The sequence below is a fragment of the Stegastes partitus genome, unplaced genomic scaffold (assembly GCF_000690725.1).
Source record: "Stegastes partitus isolate 25-593 unplaced genomic scaffold, Stegastes_partitus-1.0.2 Scaffold1231, whole genome shotgun sequence".
NCBI lineage: Eukaryota > Metazoa > Chordata > Actinopteri > Pomacentridae > Stegastes > Stegastes partitus.
In genome coordinates, this window is record NW_007578962.1 from 129945 (window position 1) to 152951 (window position 23007).

Consider the following 23007-nt stretch of genomic DNA (forward strand, 5'->3'; position numbering starts at 1 on the left):
AGCAAGGTTTAGGATTGTTAAGGGTCGGATTATCGAGTCATGACTGTACTTAGAATAAAGATATTTTTTTGAAAGTATTAGAAGTTCTGATGAAAAGCAGACTGATTCAGCCAATACACTGTACATTCAGAATATAATCTGCACACATTTATACAACTACTATGTTACTAGAATTTAAAAGATTTTATCAAATTACTAGTGTAGTGAAAACGCCCAATATTGCCTAAATGAACCTTTACAATTTAAAAAATATAATCTATCATAGATTCTTAGCTATACATTCTTGTTTAACCTCACAGATTAACAGCAGGTTAATAAACACAGGCCATGTGTGGTTTAGTGTTCTGTTGTGTGTTTTCTGGCACTGAGCTCACCCTTGGGTTCGGGGGTCTTCCCACTGCGTCGTCTTGGTGTTATGGTTGACAAAGTACACTCTATCGTTGGAGTCCACACGCCTCTCTGAAGTTGATGAAAACAAACACAGCAATCTGTGGCTTAATTGACAGAATAGATGCGGTGCCCCGCTGTGTGGCAGCACATGTCAGATTATCACCAGTGCTGACTCATGCTGTAAACACAGCTGTCATCTGTGATCTCTGTGAACAGCGTGTCGCCGCAGCAGAGCCAAAGCTTTTACCGGGAAGAAGGCTGGGAGGAAAGTGTAGATAGACCAGGCAGCACATTGATCTGAAACTATCTTGATACAATTTGAAAAAGCGTTTGCCACGAAAGTAGGTCACGAGTACAGTACTGTGCTAAAGTCTTAGCCAGACCAGATGTTTAGAGTCTTATCCAGCAACAATATTATCAAGAAGGTGGCTGAATGGTCCCAAACCTATTCTGCAGCATGAGAACAACCTCAAGCATTCAGCTAGAGTCATAAAGAATTATCTTGCGCAACAAGAAGGAGAAGGAACAGAGCCCCACAGAGCACTGATGAGATGAGAAGAGAGGGAATGATCTACCCACTAAGTCATTTTTAAGAACTGCTCACAAGCACAATGAGGACAACTCACTGCACTTTCAATGAAGTTAATCTACAAATACAATCTATTCTCAGCAATATTTGTGAAGGCCTTCTCACTTTTAGTGCCTAAAGGTTCTGCAGAACACTATACAATGATAGATTTCTGTTTTCCTTTCTAGCACCAACTGCTGATGTACATCTATTTCCCGTTTAAAGAATAGTAAGTACTGAGGTGAGAGTGAGTACAGTATTTAGAAGAACGAGTGCAATCTCACCCCAGCCAGGAGGTAGCGGACCAAGAGGATCGTTCTCAGCAGACATCATGGATGCCTGCAACCACACAACGAAAGCCATTTAGAAAACACCAGGGGGAGGCAAAAAAAAAAAGAGGTTAAAAAAAAACAATATATTCCACAACAAGGAAAAGGGAATAGTCCAGATGACAACAAAATATATGTAAAATGTTGACGTGTTGCTGGAAAGTGGGCTCTGTGTTAGTACTGGCTACTGCCCAATACTTCCCAACCGCTGGTCTTTTGATTCATGCTGTAAGTTAATCAGAGAAGATAGCATCACTGCTCAGATTAAAGACCCTGGAAAGAGACCCTCACAAGGACAACTGATTGGGGCAGAGAGTGGGATGGGCTATTTTAGTGGTTCTCACCTCTTGGCTAAATGAGGTGAGTTGGTAGCCGTCGGTCAATGAAAGAAAAACCCACAATAGTCACAGAAATAACTTGAATCTGACAAAAGTAATAATAAATAAAAATTCTCTGAAAATTAACCAATGAAAATCAGACATTGCTTTCGAACCGTGGTTCAACAGAATTATTTTAAAAAATAAACTCATGAAACAGGCCTGGACAAAAATGATGGTACCCTTAACATAATATTTTGTTGCACAACCTTTTGAGGCAATCACTGCAATCAAACCATTTCTGTAGCTGTCACTGAGACTTCTGCTCCTCTCAGCAGGTGTTCTGGTCCACTCCTCATGAGCAGACTGCTCCAGTTGTCTCAGGTTTGAAGGCTGCCTTCTCCAGACGCCATGTTTCAGCTCCTTCCACAGATGTTCAATAGGATTTAGATCAGGGCTCATAGAAGGCCACTTCAGAACAGTCCAGTGTTTCCTCTGAGCCATTCTTGGGTGTTTTTAGGTGTGTTTTGGGTCATTATCCTGTTGCAAGACCCATGACCTGCGACTGCGACCAAGCTCTCTGACACTGGGCAGCACATTTCTCTCTAGAATACGTTGATAGTCTTGAGATTTCATTGGACCCTACACAGATTCAAGATACCCTGTGCCAGATGCAGCAAAGCAGCCCCAGAACATAACAGAGCCTCCTCCATGTTTCACAGTAGGGACAGGGTTCTGTTCTTCATATGCTTCATGTTTGCGTCTGTGAACATAGAGCTGATGTGCCAAAAAGCTCCAGTTTTGTCTCATCTGTCCATAGAACATTCTCCCAGAAGCTTTGTGGCTTTTCAACATGCAGTTTGGCAAATTCCAGTCTGGCTGTTTTATCATTTGTTTTCAACAATGATGTCCTCCTTGGTCGTCTCCCATGAAGTCCACTTTGGCTCAAACTACGACGGATGGTGGGATCTGACACTGATGTACCTTCACCTTGGAGTTCACCTTTAATGTCTTTAAAGGTTGTTCTGGACTCTTTGTTACCATTCATATTATCCACCTCTTCGATTTGTCTTCCTGCAGCCACGTCCAGGGAGGTTGGCTACAGTCCCATGGATCTTACATTTCTGAATAATCTGTGCAGCTGTAGTCACAGGAACATCCAGCTGCTTGGAGATGGTCTTATAGCCTTTACCTTTAACATGCTTGTCTGTAATTTTCTTTCTAATCTCCTGAGACAACTCTCTCCTTGGCTTCCTCTGGTCAATGTTAACTGTGGTACACACCATGTCACCAAACAGCACAGTGACGACTTGTAACCCTATAAATAGACTGACTGATTACAAGTTTATAGACACCTGTGATGCTAATTAGAGGACACACCTTGATTGAACATGTCCCTATGGTCACATTATTTTCAGTCCTTTCTAGGGGTACCATCATTTTTATCCAGACTTATTTCATGAGTTTATTTTTTTAAATAATTCTGTTGAACCACAGTTCAAAAGCAATGTCTGATTTTCATTGGTTAATTTTCATAGAATTTTTATTTATTATTACTTTTGTCAGATTCAAGTCATTTCTGTGATCGTTGTGGGTTTTTCTTTCATTGACCGAGGGGTACCAACAATTTTGTCCACGTGTGTAAATGCAAATTAGTTCCTTGAGTGAACAGAGTTGCAAACCAAACGCACCCAGAGAAAGAGATGGGATTCATTATAAGGAAGAAAAGGACAACGACCTGAACAGAAATGATTGCATTTCAATTGTCTGAATGAAAACATTTAAAGCTGAAACCCTCAGTAATTAAATCAGGTATTCATCATGTGTTGATACAGGCCTGGCTATGCAAATATCTGGTCTTTTGAAAGGGATGCCTTAATGTTTTCAAAAAAGACAATGGAGCCATTTCAGAGCTCTAGATAATGGTCGAGGCAACGTGATCACCAGTGGTGGCCAAAAACTAAACCTTCTCTCTTACTTGATTTAAAGTGTTTAAATTAAAGACACAGACGTTTCCTTACTTTCTATAGCACTGGTTAAGTATTTGCATACGGTTTGGGTGATGAGCTGATGAAAGATAAAAGCTGTGGAGATCCAGTGTGGCTGGATGATTCAATAATGTATAGGTTTCACAGAGCGAAAGATCAAAGGGATGCAGATTTATCTCTAGTCAGCAGAACTGGACTTGCATACTGGGTATTAATACTGCATGTGGAATTATACTTGCTGTTTAATGTGCAAATTTACAGGGCATTTGTTTGTAAAAACTGAAAATATTGTGAGTGTCAAGGTTATAGTCAGAGTAGGGTATGTGCAGGGCAACTTGACGCAACTATAAAAAGGACTTACGATAGAAGTATATACTAATATCACTTTCATCCACTAATTTGCAAAGGAGGGATCAACTGGCTATCGTAGTGTTTCTGCATGAATTACCGGCCTTTCTTTTAAATGTAAGGCACTTAATTTACTACAAAAGACTGAGTGTGGCGAAGAAGAACTTACAGAGTAGAGGTATCTCTGGTTAAACTGGTGCATAGCTCCCTGCAGCTGGCTGCGTTGGCTCTGCCACTGCTCAAAGTTGCGCACTGACTCCATAGTGGGACGCTGCCATGTGGTTGTACGGGTGTTGTGGTCCACATAATAGATCCTTCCCCGGTCGTCTACTCGGCGCTCCCACCTGGCAGAATAAAGGGACAGCACAGAGAGACAGAGATGCATGTTTGTGATTGCTGCCAATGACTATAAAAAAAAGACACCAACAAATCAGAGAATAAAGTCTTCTGTTTGGCAATGCATTACCAGGCATTAGCTATCAAATGAAACTGTCACAATGCAAACTGACCTCAAGAATCAGTAAGAATGCAGCTAGTCTACATCTACATATTTCTATTTAGGTGCAGATGTAGTTGTAGCATTTAGGTGTAAACTGGGTGTTCTGATAACCTACGTATAAAAACCAAAAAAACAACAACAACAACAACAAAAAAAACCAGATGAACCCAGTAAAGATTCTACTCTAATAGGGACTAAAGAGACGACAAGTGAAACAGCGATGCTCACCCTGGTGGTAGTGGCTGTGGTCTTTCCCAGGTAGTCGTCCTGGTGTTGTGGTCTACATAGTATGTTCTCCCATGTGGATCTTTTCTCTGCTCCCACCTGAAAGACACAACAGTTAACAAGTTAAAAAATCCCAAACATGAGTGAGCATAGGTGTTTTGTTCGTCCAGGAGAATCAATTTAATGTAAATCCTCTTTGTGTCATAATAACTGACACAATCCAGTAACAAGAAACTGTCAGAGAACGCATAAAATGTGCAGCTGAAGGTGGTTTTTACCCGGGTGGTAGAGGGTCTGGGGCTCCAGCATTGGGGGCCTGCTGCCTGGGTTTGGCCCCATCTGTAGTTACAGTTGTACTGCTACTACTGCTGCTACCACCTCCAGCCCCTGAAGCATTTGCTTCCCCCAGAGCTGGGGAGGAAGAAGATGATGATGAGGACGTTGTGACGGTGGTGGCCCCCTGGGGTGGAGAGGCAAACGTGGAGGAAGCAGCAGAAGCAGCAGACGCAGCAGTAGCAGCAGTGCCATCAGCAGGTTTAGCAGCAACAGAGGAGGCTGGAGAAGGTGTGGAAGTCGGCGGGGATTGACATGTGCTATTTGGTGCTGTGTCGGAGTCGGGCAGGGCAGCATCTTGAATGCAGTCCTCATGGTCATCTGCAGGGGGCAGCACATCACTTCTTGTTGCAGACGGTTGCCCGAGAGCAGCATCACAGGACTCCCCGTTGACTGCAGGTAAATCAGAGTAAGACATTGGTCGTGTTTACTATGGACCAACCACTGGATCCATGCATGACTTGAGCAAACTGCTTTTCAGCCCTGAGTTGGAAAAAAATGAATATCAAGCCATACTACATAAATACATTTTGACACTAAACATCTGAAAAGTTCTGTGTGGAAGTACTTTGGACTCAGTGTCTCAGGAACATAAAGTTAAGGCTGTAACAGGAATGTGAAATCCCCCGAGGACCAGAAGTGAGGTAAACCAGATCAAATCTTAAGCGCACATGGGTAGCATTTTTATTTATTCAAACCAGCGGTGTCAGTTCTTTTTTTAGGCGACCATTGACCTTAAGTTAGGTGTACTAGTAGAGAATTAACATTCTGTCATCAACCTCAGCTCGGTGCAGCCAGCCTTTCACAGCATACTGCACTCTGCTTTCCGTCTCATCCTGTCTCTCTCTCCAGGGGGTTTGAACAGAGGTGCTGACAGCAGCAGAGATTACAGGCCTCACTTAATGAAAATTAATCTACTGCTCTTCGCCACTGTTCACTGGGACCACGTGAACCGTGAAGAACATAAGCTTAAAGTGACCCGAGACAATGCCAGGCAGCACAATGAATACCTGCAAAAAATCTGCACACATTAATTATCTGATGTGATCCTATACAGTAGCCTTTTCTACTCATTCAGAACATATTTTGTCCACGTCTCAACCAAATGTCATACACCATTAACACTCAAAGGGAAAATCTGGGGACCAAGGGATTCAACATTTAAAGAAAAAAAGAACAAACTCACCCATTCTACTCTCTGTATCACTGTCGGAGGGTTGGTGGACCGGGGTGGAATTGGGTGTGGTGTTTCCATTGACAACACGACCAAGAGCAGGGCTGCAGGAGCTGGAAGGCACCTGCCCATCTGCACCACTGGAGGCTGAACAGGATCCTGACCTCGGGCCCAAGTCCGTACCATTCACTGTGCTTTAGGAGAAAAAAACAAAAACAAAAGGAGCTTAGCTGTACTGTATCAAACCTGAATCGTGGTTGAGAAGGAGCCTAAATGTGCGCGGCTTTCACTGTGCGTGTCAAATAAAACGCTCTGACTTGTGACACTGAGGCTATTGTTTTGTAGGGGTAAGAACAGGACATAATGGGATTGTATGGTGACGTAATGAGCACAGCTGAAGAGGCCCTTTTGTGAGCCGGCAGAGTTCAGTCAGAGCCAAAGACGTGCGCAACAGTAAGACCGATACAAAATGTGCCATCAAGTCCGGGCTTTGTCAGAGCAAGAGGTGGGTATCCAGTTACCAACAAGAAAAACTCTAAAAAGGTCACAAGTGCAGGCAATTCAAATGAATGCTGATTGTACTACTCCGCTTGTCTGGAAGTCATACAAGGTTACGATCAAAACATAACGTCTGTTAAGATGCACCGTACAGGAAGCGATGCCAACAGATTTTCAAACAGCGACTCAGAGGCAAGTGGACTTCACGTCTTAGTGCTGAAATCTGACGCTGAGAGAAAATGAGGTGCAAAGACAAAAGAGTCAAACAGTTACTCAAATTATATAAATAGAGAAACACGCACAGTTTGAATCATATTCAACATCACAGTCCCGCAGCCAGCATGGAGACCAGCATTAAGTGTTTTGACAGACTGTTTGAGGCATGGAGCCTCTGGATTCACAGCGAGGGGTTCCCAACAGGACAGTTTGAGGTGAAGTGGAAACATAAACTAACTGAAAGGGAAGCAATCTAAAAATCCCACAAAGCAATGAAGTGTAAAAAAGAAAAAAAACGGAGAGATGATGGCGCAGGGATTTCAGAAGAGAAGTGTAGATCGCAAGTAGACACACTCAAACATACAGTAACGTATGATGTAAGAGCTAACAAAACAAAGAGAGGCGTGAATGGACAGATCAGAGGCAGACTGGCTCCCAGCCAATTAGTCGACAACTACCCTCTGTTAGGCCAACTTTTCTATGTTGTGAATAAATGTGAAGGAGGATGCCCGACTGACCATTTAGTTGCATTTTGAAACCATTTTTGGAGACAGTGCTACTAGATTTTACAAACAGGAACACCGGTGCGACTTGCAAATATGCTCCTATTTTGTTTTTTTAAATTATCTTTGTGTGTATGTGTGTGTGTGAGAGAGAGATGGAGTGTTAGGAGTCCAGAAACTCATCCTAACAATGCAGGATAGGGACAATTCTGAGTGGGATGTCACAAAAACATTTTACTCAGACCCTTTTGTGCAACTACAGTCCCACATATCTGAAGAAGACAATACAGGCGAGGAATCAGCAGGTGAACTCATGTTGAAAAGAACACCAGGAGAGAATAACGCCATGTATTGTACTGCCCTCAGTGTAGCCCAACATTTTTGTATTTTATTTTATTATTACATAAACCAATTCTTCCAACACAAGCACAACCTTTAAGCATGAAATACTCTGAAAGCAGCATTAAGCCTAAACTATGCAGGGGGAAGATGCAGACAAATAGCAGCACCTCTGACATAACAATATTCCTCTTAAAGCACTACTTCACTTTGTGACCTTTTCTTGGAAAATAAAACAGCCAATTTGTGTATTTATTGCGAAGAATGTATTGGTAATACAGTTGAATGTGAATGTGGTGCACTGCATGTTGATTTAAGGGGTGCTCCTAAATTTTATGCTGATGCACGTAATATTTTTCGTGGGGAGCGCCGGTGCTTCTAGTGGAAAAAAGTTTGTCTGAAGCCCTGTAAAGCCACATTTTGGGAAAAGTGCACGGAGACTGATGCCAAGTTTGGACTGAAAACAGTACTACATTTAAAAAATGTAGAGGCGATGAACACGTACTCAGCTCTACTAAATTTAAGGCAAGTCAGAAGCCAAGACCTTGTACAGCAGTTTTTTTTCTTTTCTTATGCAAGGTGGGATTTCTTTGGAGTATAATGCAATCAATCACCTTCACCTCTGCCTCCTGGATTTCAACATTTCCTTTTTTTTTTTTTTGCTGTTTTCACTGATCTTGGAGTGGGTGGTGCTCACTTGTCGGAATGAATAATAACCAAGAAAGTTTGGTTTTCAGAACTTTGATCAAACATTAAAAGTTGGTTTAGTCAAGAATATTCAGTGCTAAAATAACTCAAGTTAGAAATTAGATTTCTGGGATTTGTTATAGCAGCATTTGAACAGGCGAGAACAGTTTCTTGAAGCATTTATGGAACCTTGTTTTGATTACTAATGTTAAATTTAACATTTTTGCTTTTCTTCTCATTGCTGCTGCACCTACAGACGGATGACAAGTTAAAGCTAGCAAGGTGCTGGAGTGCCATGTGCAACAAGACTAGCTTCAATATGTCTTGCATTGATTATGCAAGTTTCTGGAACACCAATAGAGGGATGAACACTAGTCCTCAACAGATATTCTCCCATTTGGAGAGATCTGTCTAACATGTCAGTCCTAAATCTGCCACAGGTGTTCAACTGGGTTGAGATCTGGTGACTACAGGTCGTAGAATATGATTTACATAATTTTTATACTCGTTCAGAGACCTCTCTTGCTCTATACATGGCAGCCTTGTCATCTTGGAAAAGACCACTTCCATTAGGACAGAAACGTTTCATCATAGGACAAAGCTGATCACTTAAACAACTTCGTTCTGATTTGCAGTGACTCTTCTTTTTAAGGGGACAAGTGGACCATGGCAGCAAGCTGTTTCCCACAGCATAAAAGCTACCAGATCCCATCACTGTAGGGGTCAAGTTTTTCCTTAAAATGCATTATTTTTGGTTGAATTTACCATTTAAAAAATTGTTTAGAAATTCCAACATCAAGAAAAATTAATCTTCTGTTTTGACTTTGGGTTTACATAAGGAAAACCACTTATATTTGTTATCTTATTTCTAAACACTGTTTACCTTATGCTTAGGGTTTCATTATTTAGGCAGCAATGACAAGGGTAGTTCTTGTCTCACCACCACAAATGTCCTTCAGCTGGCTACAGTTTCAATCTGTCTGAGTACATTTCTGGAACTCCCAGGGAGTGGAAACAGTTTTAAATACCCCCTTGTTTGTGTCTTGCAGTCCTCTCAGCAACTGCAATGCAGAGAGCAGCCAGGCAGCCACAATCCCACCCCCACCCCCCCAACAGCCTCCCATCTGGTGTGATGAGCAGACATGCTTCTTTTGTGGTTTTCCAATAAAAATGCAGTTAGGGCACTGAGAAGGGCATTTTTACAATGTGGCAGATAAGAGTGGCACCAGGCTAGAACTGAAAAGCATTACGGGGACAGTAAGGTCTAAGAAAACGTAAGACACAGACAGACAAGGTACAGACCTCACTGAACTGGCACAAGATACAATATGAGTATCAACAGTAGGATAAATTATGCCTTCATGTATTCCTCCACTGGCTTATTGTATTGAATCTGGGCAAACATACTCATCGGTCTGTTAGCATTCTTCTACTTGAGGATAAGCATGCTCCTTGTTTTGAAGCAGTCATCCTCACCAGGCCAAGAACCATTTTAGGAAAAGACAAGTAGGCAGAATCTTTGTCCTCATGAAATATGTGGAGGACCATAAAATGTCAGTTTACCTGTTGGCAGCCCTTGAGGAGGAAGAAGATGAGTCTCCATTTTCATGGATGGCATCACCATTCTGTTGGACTTCTGGAGAAGATTCGAGAAAGCAGTGTTACCCTACAGATACTGAGCAAGTGTGCATTTAGTGAATTTGCTAAAACAAACAGAGGTTTTGATGATGGTTCAACAGCCCTCTGTATGCATGTTTTTGTGGATTTTTTTTTTTGCCATTTCCTCATTGAAAACACATTTAATAGCATAGCTGGTAATTTCAAATTGACAACCCCATCATCACCCATTCCAACATAAATACTGAGCTCACTGGTGCCATTTGCTGCGTTGCCATTGGTAAGTGGTGCCAGCTCCTCCTGGTCAGTGACAGTCAGTCCATCTAGGTACACAGTCAGCTCCCCTATGGGCACCAAGGCCCCCTTCTGTTCCGCACTCAACTTCAGCACCTCCTTCACATTCTCCACTGTAGAGGCAAAGCAGGTGTGAGAGGAGGCGTTACAAATAAGGGAGGCCATGAGAAAACATTACAGGATCCTTTAGCATCCTTAAAAGAGATGTTAAGGGTATGTCGGTTTGACAGAGCAGACAGGCAACAAGTAAGACAAATTCAAAATGTAAATGGTAAAACATTTATAGAATACGCCAATATATGCGAATATGCCACCCTACACTCCTACACTTTCTGTTTCAATATTTTTATTTATGTTTGACCCTTAACCTTACATTTTCTGTCATGCTGCTCCAAGGCTTGATTTAGGTCCAACGTGGCTTTGCCCAGCAGAGCATCTGCTTTCAACGTGTGGTGACTCCATACTTTGAAATCCACCTGTGTGTGCGGTGTTACATTCCTAGACAATCAGAAAGGCAAACAAACATGCACATGTAATACTTCAAATTTGAGCATACATCACATAAACTTATGTCATCACAAGAGGGGCGACAGAATGCAAAATAAAACAAAAAGAGAAATCTGCAGCGTTTACCCTTTTTTAATCTAGGATTGCATTGCCACAAATGTTTAGGAAGTACCACTGAATATATTCAGGAGTGTGGAGAGCAAAGGGAAACACATGGTATTACAGGATGTACATTTAACAAACAAAACCCTCTTTGACCAGCTCCTCCTTTCAGTGTGTGCTCCCCCTCAAATAATCCCACCAGAGTTACTTGGTCCTGCTGCAGACTGAATGATGTGTGTTATCAGTTTACATAATGCCGTCTCCTTGTGTTTTCTGTCTTTACTCAAACTGAGTGCAACACAGCACAGTCATTGTATTGAGGGCTGAGCATACCAGCAGAAAGAGAAACATCTAGGATTTTAGCTTGAACACCATATGCAGGGTCCATAGCAGCTCGCACAACATCCATGACGCATACAAAAGATCACAAGCACAGCAGAACTCCATTTTCTCAGCAATTATTTCCCAATCAAGACAATTAGCATTTGCAATGACATTTGGCTGAGCCATTAGAAAGCCAGAGAGCAGTACAAGTCTGCTATGTTCAGGATACTGACTCCACTAGTGTCTCATATGATACAAAGAGTTCTGTGTGTTGTCATACAGTTTTCCCCCTTGTTCTCATCAGCTGAGCCACCTGAGGGTATTTTTGTATCTTGTATTTTATATGATTCATTGATCTTGCAGCATATTCCAGCTTGTTAGGAGGCTGGCTCAGAGCACAGGGTCGACCACACTGCGGCATCCCTGGAGCAGACAGAGTTAAGGGTCTTGCTCAAGGGCCCAACAGTGGCAGCTTGGCGCTGCTGTGGCTTGAACCCCCGACCTTCTAAACAGTAGCCAAAAGCCTACCGCAATCACTGAGCCACCAATACCCCTCTCATTATGTTTATAATTACAAATAAACTTTTCAGGAGCCTTACTTCTATTACGCAGGGTACAGTACAGGGCGTACCAAACATAAACTAAAAAGCACTGTTGAAATGTAAAAAAAAATATTTTTGGCCCATTATTTTCTCTTTCAGAAACTTATTACATGAGTGTGGGTCATTGGAGAACATTTTTCTTGGAACATTGTGTTTCGGGGGAGTGTCAGAAGACAGATGTTTGTGGGAAGCTCAACTCAGAGAAATCCTTACCTTCTGTTAGTGATATAAAACTAGGCCTAGTACAAATGTATATTCAGCACACGTGTTAAAAAGCAAAAAGAGATGAAGAAAACCAACAAAATGTGGTATTAGGGTAAACAAATAACATGCTACAACACACAGGAACACACTGCTAGTCCATTGCACGGAGTAGGTTCTTACAGAATGAGCCTCTCCTCCCATTTCGGACTGGAGGAGCTGTGAGATTTTGCTGTGCGGCGCGACTCCCCCTCTGCTGTCACCTCCACATAAATGGCAGTCCCAAACAGGCTCTTCTTCCTTTTGAGTTTGGCACAGGATACTGGTGGGGGGGTAAATAAAGGGAGCAAGTCTTGAGACATCTTGAAAATATTTACTTTCAAAATTTTACATTCAGAATAAAGGTGACAACTTTTAGTCAGATAGTTAGATTCTGGAGTCTGGACCCTGAGGCTACACCGTCACCTCCACACATCACAGCCTCGTGTGTCTGAACTTACCAATGGCATGGAGCTGTAACGTTCCTCTGTGGTTATGGCTATTCTCTGCTCTAGATGAGGCCGTGGCCATGTCATACACCACAGTGGGAACCTTCAGACCCACACACAGACCACAAAGCAAACATTAAACACACAAGACATAAATACAGTAAATTTCCAAATAAGACACACATGAACTCTTAACATGCTGTTGAGGAGCTTTGTGGCTGAAGTCCAACCGGCTCTTAGCTGCACCTGAAAGTTGACTCAACATCCTCTAAAAGTAGGCTTGACTGTAAAAGTGCCTGCTACTCTCACACTTAGATCATTTAACACTGGTTAATTTTACTATTGGTGCTAATATTGGTAAACATTAAGTGTAGTAAGTAAATATACAATATTACACATAATATTTAGCAACATTGAGTGCAATAATAGTGTCATTTATGTAATGTTGTAAGTAGGTCTCTTTATTGTAATTCTCCACAGACATGATGCTGGAAAAATCATCTATACTCACAATTGGTGTGTGCTGCTAGACCCTCTGGTTCAGCCCACTCCGTGTCCCATGGCTCCTCTGAAAACGACAAAGGCACATTTTTCAGAGTTGGTGCGAACTGCAGCACTTCAAACGCTGATCTATGACTTGATTAAAACTGGTGGTTGACCAATCACCAGCCTGGCCGGTTATTGGTGTTACTTTGGCTCTGATGCAGCTGCCTGACCAATGTCCCGCCCACAGCGCTATCTGATTGGTTGCACGTCACAAGTAATAGCAACGCTGAAGGAATGTTGAGAACTTAGTTTTACCTAAACATATCCATCCTTTATCTGTACACTGCTTTATCCTCACTAGGGTCATGAGGGGCTGGAGCCTATCTCAGCCGACTTACGGCGAAGGCAGGGGACACCCTGGACAGGTAACCAGTCAATCACAGGGCTACACTTAGAGACAGACACACCTATGGACAATTTAGAATCACCAATTGACCTCAACATGTTTTTTGGACTTGTGGGAGGAAGCCGGAGAACCCGGAGAGAACCCACACTGCACGGAGAGAACATGGAGACTCCACACAGAAAGATCCCAGTGCCCCCACCGGGACGCGAACCAGCGACCTTCTTGCTGCGAGGCAACAGTGCTAACCTAAACATATGCAAAAATAAATGGGACATTTAAATAAAAGGTTTGTGTTAAAGTTTGCATTAGTTTTATTGCGACTGTATATCTGCTCTGAATATCAATTATCGCTCTCCTTGATCACTAATTATCAAAAAAAAAAAAAACACATCAAGAGGACATTCTGTGAATTAGCCCCTGCTGCTTTTTTAATTGTCACAGCGTAATATTAAATCCACCTTACACTTAGGGTGTTCCTAATTCCTAATACAGCTTACTAAGAGTTGCATATTTGATTCTCTTTACATCCCTCCAGCAACTCTATGTTCCTCTGAGCTTACTTCTTACTACTTCTACACTCAGAGCAAAGAAAACTGGCTTCTTTCTTTCAGTTAAATTATTTCTCTGCAGTGATTACATTTTACAGTGTCACTACAGTAAAGGCAAGCGTCACTTGTGAGCACTAGGTTTAGTCTGCCATAATGTAAACACCATAAAACTAATTCATAGTTCTTGGCCCCAGTTCAGGACTGTCCTTATTCCTTCCCTATACTTTCAACTGGCCTTCTACTTTGAACCATTTTGGACACACAAAGGTTTTTCCAACGTCAGGCACACTTGTTTAAAACATAGAGTTCACGGTCAGCCAGCTTTGTTTTCACTTCTCAGCTAGTGATTAGGGTAATTGGGTTAAAGTGAATCTGTGTAGAACTGGTCTGATCACTCATGCAGCAGTGTGGCATGTAGTCCTGTGGTGCTGGGAAGCTGCGTCTTGGACTTGAACTGTGTTCTGTCACCTTCCTGTAAATGCTACGGCATACCCAAATATGAATACAGAGGTTGAAATATGAAATGACTCTCGTGTTCAGACTTTGTGTGACTGCAATGTAATAAATTCTGACCTAACTAGCATCTGTAACGCACAGGGTTTGATTCACATTAGTGGTATTTAAAATTGTACAGTAGTGCAGCTATTTCAAATTGCAAAAAATGTTTTAATTTTACATCATGAGAATAAAATGCGTATTCGTCGATGAATTTACGTCCTCGCAGTGCAGGAAAGAAGACGGCAAAAAAACCCAAAACAAAAACAGATTATTCCTCAGAAAAGCACTAATTCATGCTAATTGATTACAGTATGATTATGATTGTTATATTGCGTTATTTTCCTATTTGCTGTTCCATGTAAAACCCTGAACACAAGTATTTGCAATTATGCTTGAACGTTTGGGTCAAACTATAAAATCAAAATGCATGCTACTAAACCAATGTTACAGATTTTTAAAATTGTAGTTTAAATGTTCTTTTGTGTGTCGTTAGTAGATTAAGCAGTATATAGAAGAATAGAAGAATAGAATGTCTTTATTGTCACTATACACATGTACAATGAGATTAAGAGATGGATATGGAATGACACTTAAATTCAAGACCACTAACAATCAAGATTAAATACAACTCTCTTTGGAAAAGGTTGACCCCGATTGTCGCTACTGACAGGACCGTCATCCTGATCCCCAATGTTTAGGCATGCTAGCCCGGCCCCTTTTGAAACAGCAAAGAGAACATAATAAGCCAACGAGCTAAAAAACAACATGCCCACTAACTGTTAGGAGTCTCTGCTCGAAGAGGCCAATAAGTCAGTACACCCACTGCTTCCTGATCCTCTGCAAAGGTTCCAATTAGCAAAGAGCGGTTTTTGATATGATTAAACAGTCACAGCACCAGTCTGACACTGAGGCTCGTTGATCGCACAGACCCCATGCTGGAGCAGGCGGCTTTTAAGCAGCTTAGAAGGAACCCAATTAAAAAGACAGGGACAGTTCGTGCCAGAACTAACTGATCAGCGTGCATGCTATAGGGCAGATGGAGGCAAAAATTATCCATGTCAGCAGCACAGTGTCAGGGGCTCAATTCATATCTAACGATTTCACTGCTACCGGCTAACCGACCATTTAAATAACTTTAAGGCGAAAGGTCTGACCCCAAGCTAACGTTTAAAATGTGTTAGCTGTACGTAGTAATATATGTGACTTATCCACATGTTTACAGACACACACACATATATATTCCACTCATCTGCCATCACTTTAAAGAGTCTGGACACATGGCTATCAATCATCAAATCAAAATCATGTTTTTGTGTATAAGTGAAGCAAGAGGGGGCATTCTGGGAAAACGAACGGGGCTGATTAGGAATAGCTCCTCCCTCATACACCCACACTAATATGCTTTCAATTAAAAAAAAAAAATGCAAAAATGGTCTCTGCCCAGATAAACATTTCTCAGAAATAATCTCATGCAAGTGCCCGTGTAAACATGAAGCAGTGGGTTGGTTGCTAAGCTGCTAGCGTAGACAACAAGGCAAGCAATGTCTGTCATACATTATCTATGTTAAAGTAACCACTGGTCATCAAAGCTGCAGTCTCTGTTTTCTTCTGGAAAACAGTCACGTGATTGTGACAAATCAGGAAACATCACACAGTAGCAGCTAAGACCCAATCAGAAAGTGAACATAGGCGTCTGCATCCTCATTCCCAAAAGACTGTTTCTGCCCGTCTAGACTAAAACGCAACCTGAATGTTCATAGTACAGCTGGGTGAGTAGTACTTCTAAAATCCTCCACTGTACATTGTGTATGTATAACTAACTCATATATACAGATATACCTAAATGGATCTGAACAGAATTAAATCCACAAAAATGTCAATAATAATTGTGGAACATCAGGACCACTTAGTGATCTAAAAAACAATGCTGATCAGCATCTTTCATCCATCCATTATCTACACACCACTTAATCCTCACTAGGGTCATGGGGGGCTGGAGTCTATCCCAGCTGACTCAGGGTGAAGGCAGGTTCACCTGGACAGGTAACCAGTCTATCACAGGGCTACACTTAGAGACAGACAACCAAGCACACTCACATTCACACCTACGGACAATTTAGAATCACCAATTAACTTTTATGGATTGCGTGGGAGGAAGCCGGAGAACCCGGAGAGAACCCATGCTGCACGGGGAGAACATGCAAACTCAGAAAGATCCCAGGTGTCCTCACTGGGATGCGAACCGATGACCTTCTTGCTGCGAGGCAACAATGCTAACCACTGAGCCACCTCTCAGCCTCTGATCAGCATCTTTCTCGATTAAATGCAACTTTATTTTAAAAGTGTGAATGTTTGAGGCAAAAAAAACCCATCACATTTGCAAACAGTCACATGAACAATACAGCCACACTGAACATGTGGTTCAGTAGATAGCAGTGTTGCTTCCACAGAGAAGGACACAATCAATTAAAGCACAAGAACTTTCTGTGTCTGATTTTTATACTCTGCTTGTGTCTGGTCAAATGTCCTCTGTGGGCTCCAGTATGTACCCACAACCCATAGAAAAGACAAGTTTACTGCAGACAAGGAACCAATCTTACACAGTTATACTGAGCATGTGCTGTCATATTTTAATTATCCTATTTTGTTACACACTGTACGAGCCACAATCTGTACGCTTAAAGCCTGTTAAAATTCACGGGGTAAAATGTGATTGACAAGCTTTGCAAATATTTACTTCCATTCTGAGGATGGTGACACATTTTCACAGTGCCAGGAAGCCTTTTTCACTAAACATGGTCACAAGGGCATCAGTGACTGATAAACTGAAAAGCAATGCAAGTCATATTTGAATAACCGCCATACGACAGGCTCCCCACCAGAACTTGAGACATTTAACTCCCATGTTATGTTCATATGGTTCTATGGTAGATGGCTAAGTAACTGTACTCTCAGTCATATCTCAGCAGTGTATAGAGAAAGATGTATGACTTGACAAAGCGATGTACAACTTCTGAATACCTAGCCAACGTCAACGCATTAGTAACACACGACTTCCTGCAAAAGATGGCATCCATTAAGGCAAACAAAGAGACTCCATAAAGCCTCAGCCAGCTGGGTAAAAAAAACCCAACAACTACCTGAATGTGATGAGCAGAACTTCTACAACGGTTATGTCATCCACTGCTCACCAGCTCTTAGGTGCTGTTCACACTGTACGTGGTTTGAAATGGCAAATTTAAAGAACAAGTAGGACCTCCCTATTTCGTCAAGCTGGGCCTATGAGGATTGTTTCTTTCAAAGCGAAGAACAAAACCATTTTGGGCATGTGGATACTACTAAAGACAATTATTTCTTAGATGTTTGGGTTATGTCGAAGCATAAACAGGACAAAAAATTGATTCACCTTCTCAAATATGAATAACGAATGATTTGCTGGTTGGCTGATTTTAGGGAGCCTTGGACTGCTTTAGTAAATTTAACTGTAAGAGGCATTTTCACTTTGGAACAAATCAAAATAATCTTAAATGAGAGTAGGTGTGATTTGCACATCAATTTAGAATCCAAAACCCATGGTTCAGCACCTTGCTTCAGGATTAATGGAAGTCAGTATTTTTCTAACATGTCTATTTCCCCTTAAGAGGGACTTTCAGTTGCACCAAGTCTAAAGTGTAAGAGACACTTCAAATGTATATGTACGTATGTATTTAACCTTTTATCTTAGATTTACTTTATTTAATTGCACTGCCATGTAACTGGTTGCTTGTATTTTTTAATGTGCTGGTCATCAGCCTTCAGCAGTGCTGGTGTAAAGGTGGATATGCTTACATGCGACTAGCACCCTGCTTACTGCGAGACAACACACTTCATGTTTTGTGGTGCATGTTTGTTTGTGTGTCTGCTTCATGCCAAAGTTCATTAGGGAAGGTTGGTTGAGAGACCTTTTTAAATGGGCTCCAGGAATACAAAGGCTCCCTCATTTCAAACATGACAGCTCACACATAGACACAGGCCTGTTGCATTAGATTATCCTGCACAGGACCTTCTGGGGAGATGATGCTGTTGGAGGGGGTGTTCACTTACATGAACCGGACAAAGGCCCCAATTTCAAGAACTCCCCCCAGGTCCACAAAGCTGGTCAAAAAACGAGTCATACCCTCAGTAACGGAATATAAGGCTATAACTTATTGTCCATTTGTTTTGTTTCCTTAATATCAGTTTCTGTGCAGATCAAAATAAACACACACCTCAAGACATAAAGTACATCTACAATGTACATGTACACCATCAGTAGGCAGAAAAAGCTTATTTTTTACCAGACAGGGGCTTTTAATCGGTCTGTTTAGTCGTCAGGAACCCCAAATTTGCAATTACTGTCACATTAAGCCTTGGTAATGAGACAGTGATTGTTGTTTTAATGTCCCTGTATACAGTTAATAGCTGTTAAAAGGCTAAGTGAATAACAATCTTTAACCTAACTCTGCTTTATCTTAAAAACTGGGGGCTGCTTGTATTTCTCACAACTTTTCCTTAGTTGGCATGGCTCACTTCACACAGCAGTAGCAGACAACTCTTGTTTTCCCCACAGCTGTTTCTTGCTTTTCAAAGGTCAGTGTGTGTGTCTGTGTGTGACAGGGAGCGAGTGAGAACACAAACAAGTATATTTCAGGTCCAGCAAGCAAAAGTTGGTGCTCAAGAGACAGTTTCCTGTGACTAATTCCCTACCTGTGTGGCACCAATACATAGAGCACGTGACAGCCTGAGCTGCCAAACCACTGCTCAAAGCAGAGAAACAGGAAGATAGTCAATGATAATCCTGAAATACAATAACTGAGATTGTATTACAAAAAATGTGCATCAGTCCTTAAAAAAAAATAGTCATGTATGACAGTTTCTCTGAGATCGAGCTGATTCACAAACGGCTAACAGAACAGAACTTGGCCTGTCCTCTACTGATGGGGATTTTCATCACTCGGGTGTCCAACAAATAAAGTTTGACATTGTCAGGTTTTCTTAAGCCACCTTGGTAAAACCCACAACCCCACTCAGGTCATCAACTTTGTTTGCTAATCCAGGTTTTCTTCACCAGGCTCTGTGCACAATCTCACCTGAGCGGGGTTTGACATATCATTTGACTCATCTTCTGCACAAAACGGAACAATCACACGCTGGCTACTCCAGCCAAAAGGAACACGTATTTTTAATGGAGCACTACGAAGAACATAAAAATGTTTTTAAGGCAAAAAGCACTGTTACTGCAAACAATGCAAAACTTATACGTGTGTTAATATATTTATTTTACCACTTAGTGCACTCTTACGCTGATTATTTGTACTATGACAGATACACACTAGAGCGCACAAATTTTAAACTTCAAATATGACATTCAACAAGTGCATTTATGTCTAACACTGCTCTATAAGGAAGCTATGTTGAAAGCACATTAATTTTCAGTCAAGTCAAAGTAAAACATGACACATCTCTTCAGCTGAGAATCTGTATTGCGCATAAAGAAAAAAAAAAAAGAGTGAAAGGATGGTGCTTCTTACAGCTAATACTTAAATCCCAACTTTAAACCTCCCCAGGAGCAGTTTGGCTGTGCGGCATGACTAACAATGCTGATCTAGCCAGGTTAAAGGATAAACACCTTGGTGAAAAGTCGTGTTTAAGGCTCAACAGACCTCGCTTGCACATTAATTTTGCTTGGTCTGGTATTAACTGAGTCCAAGTTTACTAACATATATATGATTTGTCTTTGTGCGTGTCTGTGTGCCTCAAAATTCCTTCTTTACCAGACGGGGACTGTGAAAGTGTTGGATTGTTCCTGTCCAGTATTTATAGAAAGGGCACCACTGTTAAGTTGAAGCAATGCTGTAATAAATAGCAGTGTCCCTTATGTCAGGCCTTGTTTACCTGTGTTTACCTAAAGTATTGTGCACAACCACAGAACCACCTTCAAGACAACAAATGTCAGCACATTTAAAGGTTAAAGGATAACCAATGTTGTTTTCTTCTAAGTTCACTAAACATTAACACGAATTACTGGATAGTAAGCAAGCAGATTGACTCCACTTTTAAAACTATCCGTAGGCCATAAGCCACCTTGTTGACATGTTAAATGTTGATCATGACACACAAACTCTGTTACGCTTAACGTACACATTGGCTAACTTTGGATATTCTACTTACAAGCTAACGTTAGCTTACAAAGTGTAACTTAATAGGTGAATGTTGGCCTTCGGACACCAAACCTCCTAAATCTGACCCAATGCTCGTAAGGTTAGCCACACTTGCACCAGACATGTCACATACGTACAATATCTGCCAGAAACCGCTGGTTAATGATATGTAGCTTTGTACTGACTAGTCTGCAACGAAAGCTAAAGTCAGCTAGCTGGCTATCAATAAGCTAGCCAGCTAGCTACAGGAAAAAATCCTCTTTTTAGTGTTATTTGTTTCAGTAAGTAGCTTAACGCTAGCTGACTACCCTTCTAACTACCGTTATAATACCAGACTGGCTAGCCAGGCGGTGATATCCGCACATAAACGAAGAACTAAACGTGCTTTCTCAATCTTTAGCTGTGAAATCTGAAGTAACATTACAGCAGATATGGCTCGTTTAGCAAGCTAGCGTTACAAACTTAGCCAAGTTAGCGATTATCCAGTTGCTGTCTGCTAGCCGGCTTGCTAAGTAACTTACTTAGCAGCTTGGCTAATTGTCCGCCATCACAGAGCTAGTCAAACTGCTAGCTTCCGAAAAACACCGTGAGAAAGTCGTTCGTGTTGCTCGAAGTTGCACCAGCGGCGGTGTTTTGTACCTTGTTCGCTGTTCCGCTCCTTTCCTACGGTCTCTGCGGCTCTCTGACGTTACGGTTGTCGGTGAAATGCCCAACCGTACAGGCCCCACAGTCAGCTACGGTTCTCTTGCCATCTCTGTACAGAAGCCTCCGACTATCAAAACACACGGGCGACAGGCGCGCCACCCCAAATATTGCTGTGTAATAACACGGGACACGAGAGTTAACCCACGGACGCGATACCTCGGCTACCCACCAGCCTGATGATGTGACTGCACAGCGACGCTAACGAGACGCCGTGATGGACAGTTAGAGCTCAGCAGATGCACCTTTACTGCAATTAATATCTGTAAATGTGAAATAAACAATGTGTGCAGTATTTCACCAGCACGCTCTGTGACGGTCTCCTCACTCACCAGTGTGACATGTTTTCATTTTTATCAGTCATCATACTCATGTGTACATTCCTGTGCAGCAGTCTCTCCTCAATAAAATTGTGTTTTATTTACTTTTATAATACCTTTGATTTACTACACTTGCCTCTTATTTGAGTTGGAACACTTTAAAAAGAAATAAAAAAAATCCCACCTCATGTTTTATATTTTCTACTTGTTTGTTGTTATGCACCAAAACACCAAACCAAATTAACCAGTTAAACAGTTTCTGATTGTTATTTTTTTGACTGATTTCTTACAGCTTGTCACTACAGCTTTGCTTATACCTTTGTATGTTTTCATACTAAAAGCATCTATAAAATCTGATTTGTTTAATTATTATAAAAATGCTCTGGACGCTGTTTCAGTCCAACAATCTGAATAACGAATGAAATATTTATTAGGAACAAAAATAAAACTGAAAAAAAAAAACAAGGTGAAAAATGTATAAATATGAGTTCAAAAAGGAGCAGGAAGAAGTAGAAACTTATTAACTCCTGTATCACCCTATGATTCATGACATGTTCCTGTATATAATAAATTGATTTAATATAAAATATGCATCAGTATATAATCAATCAACTGCACCGATATACAGTATATAATTGTACCATATACATTATCAGTTTCTCTACAAAAAATGTCATTTACTAATAGATTGTTATAGAAATGTATATTACCAATAATACCACCAATGTCATTACCAATATTACTATAAATATATTACAACAATACACGGCAGAAATATATGTATAGGCTTACATACACACACATACATATTAATATGTATTTAATATACAGTTTTACACTACATACAACAATATTTAGTCACCCTCATTAGGATATATGTGATACCACTACTAATTAAACATTAACAAATAACAGCTATGGAGGTATACTACAACTATAGATATATTTACAAGATTTATATTGTACATGATAAGTAATAACAGTGTTAATACAACCCTGTCTCCCTCCTTATACCTACTGAATATATGTTTTTTGTATGCGCCTTTAAATTGATTAATATTACTAATTTGTAAAAACAAATCAAATTATTAAAAATTGAATATGTAATTCGTTCCATAATTTCCCTCCACAGATTGAGATACACACACTCTTCAAAGTTAACCTTCACATACTGTGTTTTGAAGTCGAGTTCACCTCTCAAACCAAGAGGGAAACAAAAGGTTTTTTGTCAAAGTGCTCAACAGTTTTATTCTGTAATAAACACTGAAGAATAACTTATAATTACATTGATATTTTGCATTTATGACAGGGGCACATAC

At 41.0% G+C, this 23007-nt stretch overlaps 1 protein-coding gene across 1 annotated transcript in view; it reads right to left on the reverse strand.

Moving 5' to 3' along the window:
* The window catches only part of LOC103369042 (NEDD4-like E3 ubiquitin-protein ligase WWP1), a 34120-nt gene extending 12675 nt beyond the window's left edge, over positions 1 to 21445 (reverse strand). Inside the window, exons 1-13 of the mRNA XM_008297634.1 lie at positions 21306 to 21445; positions 13061 to 13117; positions 12562 to 12652; positions 12245 to 12383; positions 10699 to 10823; positions 10286 to 10438; positions 9978 to 10050; positions 6184 to 6365; positions 4943 to 5390; positions 4668 to 4763; positions 4110 to 4284; positions 1243 to 1297; positions 375 to 459 (exon numbers count right to left, since the gene is read on the reverse strand). Of these exons, the coding sequence (XP_008295856.1) occupies positions 375 to 459; positions 1243 to 1297; positions 4110 to 4284; positions 4668 to 4763; positions 4943 to 5390; positions 6184 to 6365; positions 9978 to 10050; positions 10286 to 10438; positions 10699 to 10823; positions 12245 to 12383; positions 12562 to 12631 (1601 nt within the window). The 5' untranslated portion in view covers positions 12632 to 12652; positions 13061 to 13117; positions 21306 to 21445. The remainder of the gene's footprint in view (positions 1 to 374; positions 460 to 1242; positions 1298 to 4109; positions 4285 to 4667; positions 4764 to 4942; positions 5391 to 6183; positions 6366 to 9977; positions 10051 to 10285; positions 10439 to 10698; positions 10824 to 12244; positions 12384 to 12561; positions 12653 to 13060; positions 13118 to 21305) is intronic.
* Positions 21446 to 23007: the final 1562 nt, after the last annotated feature.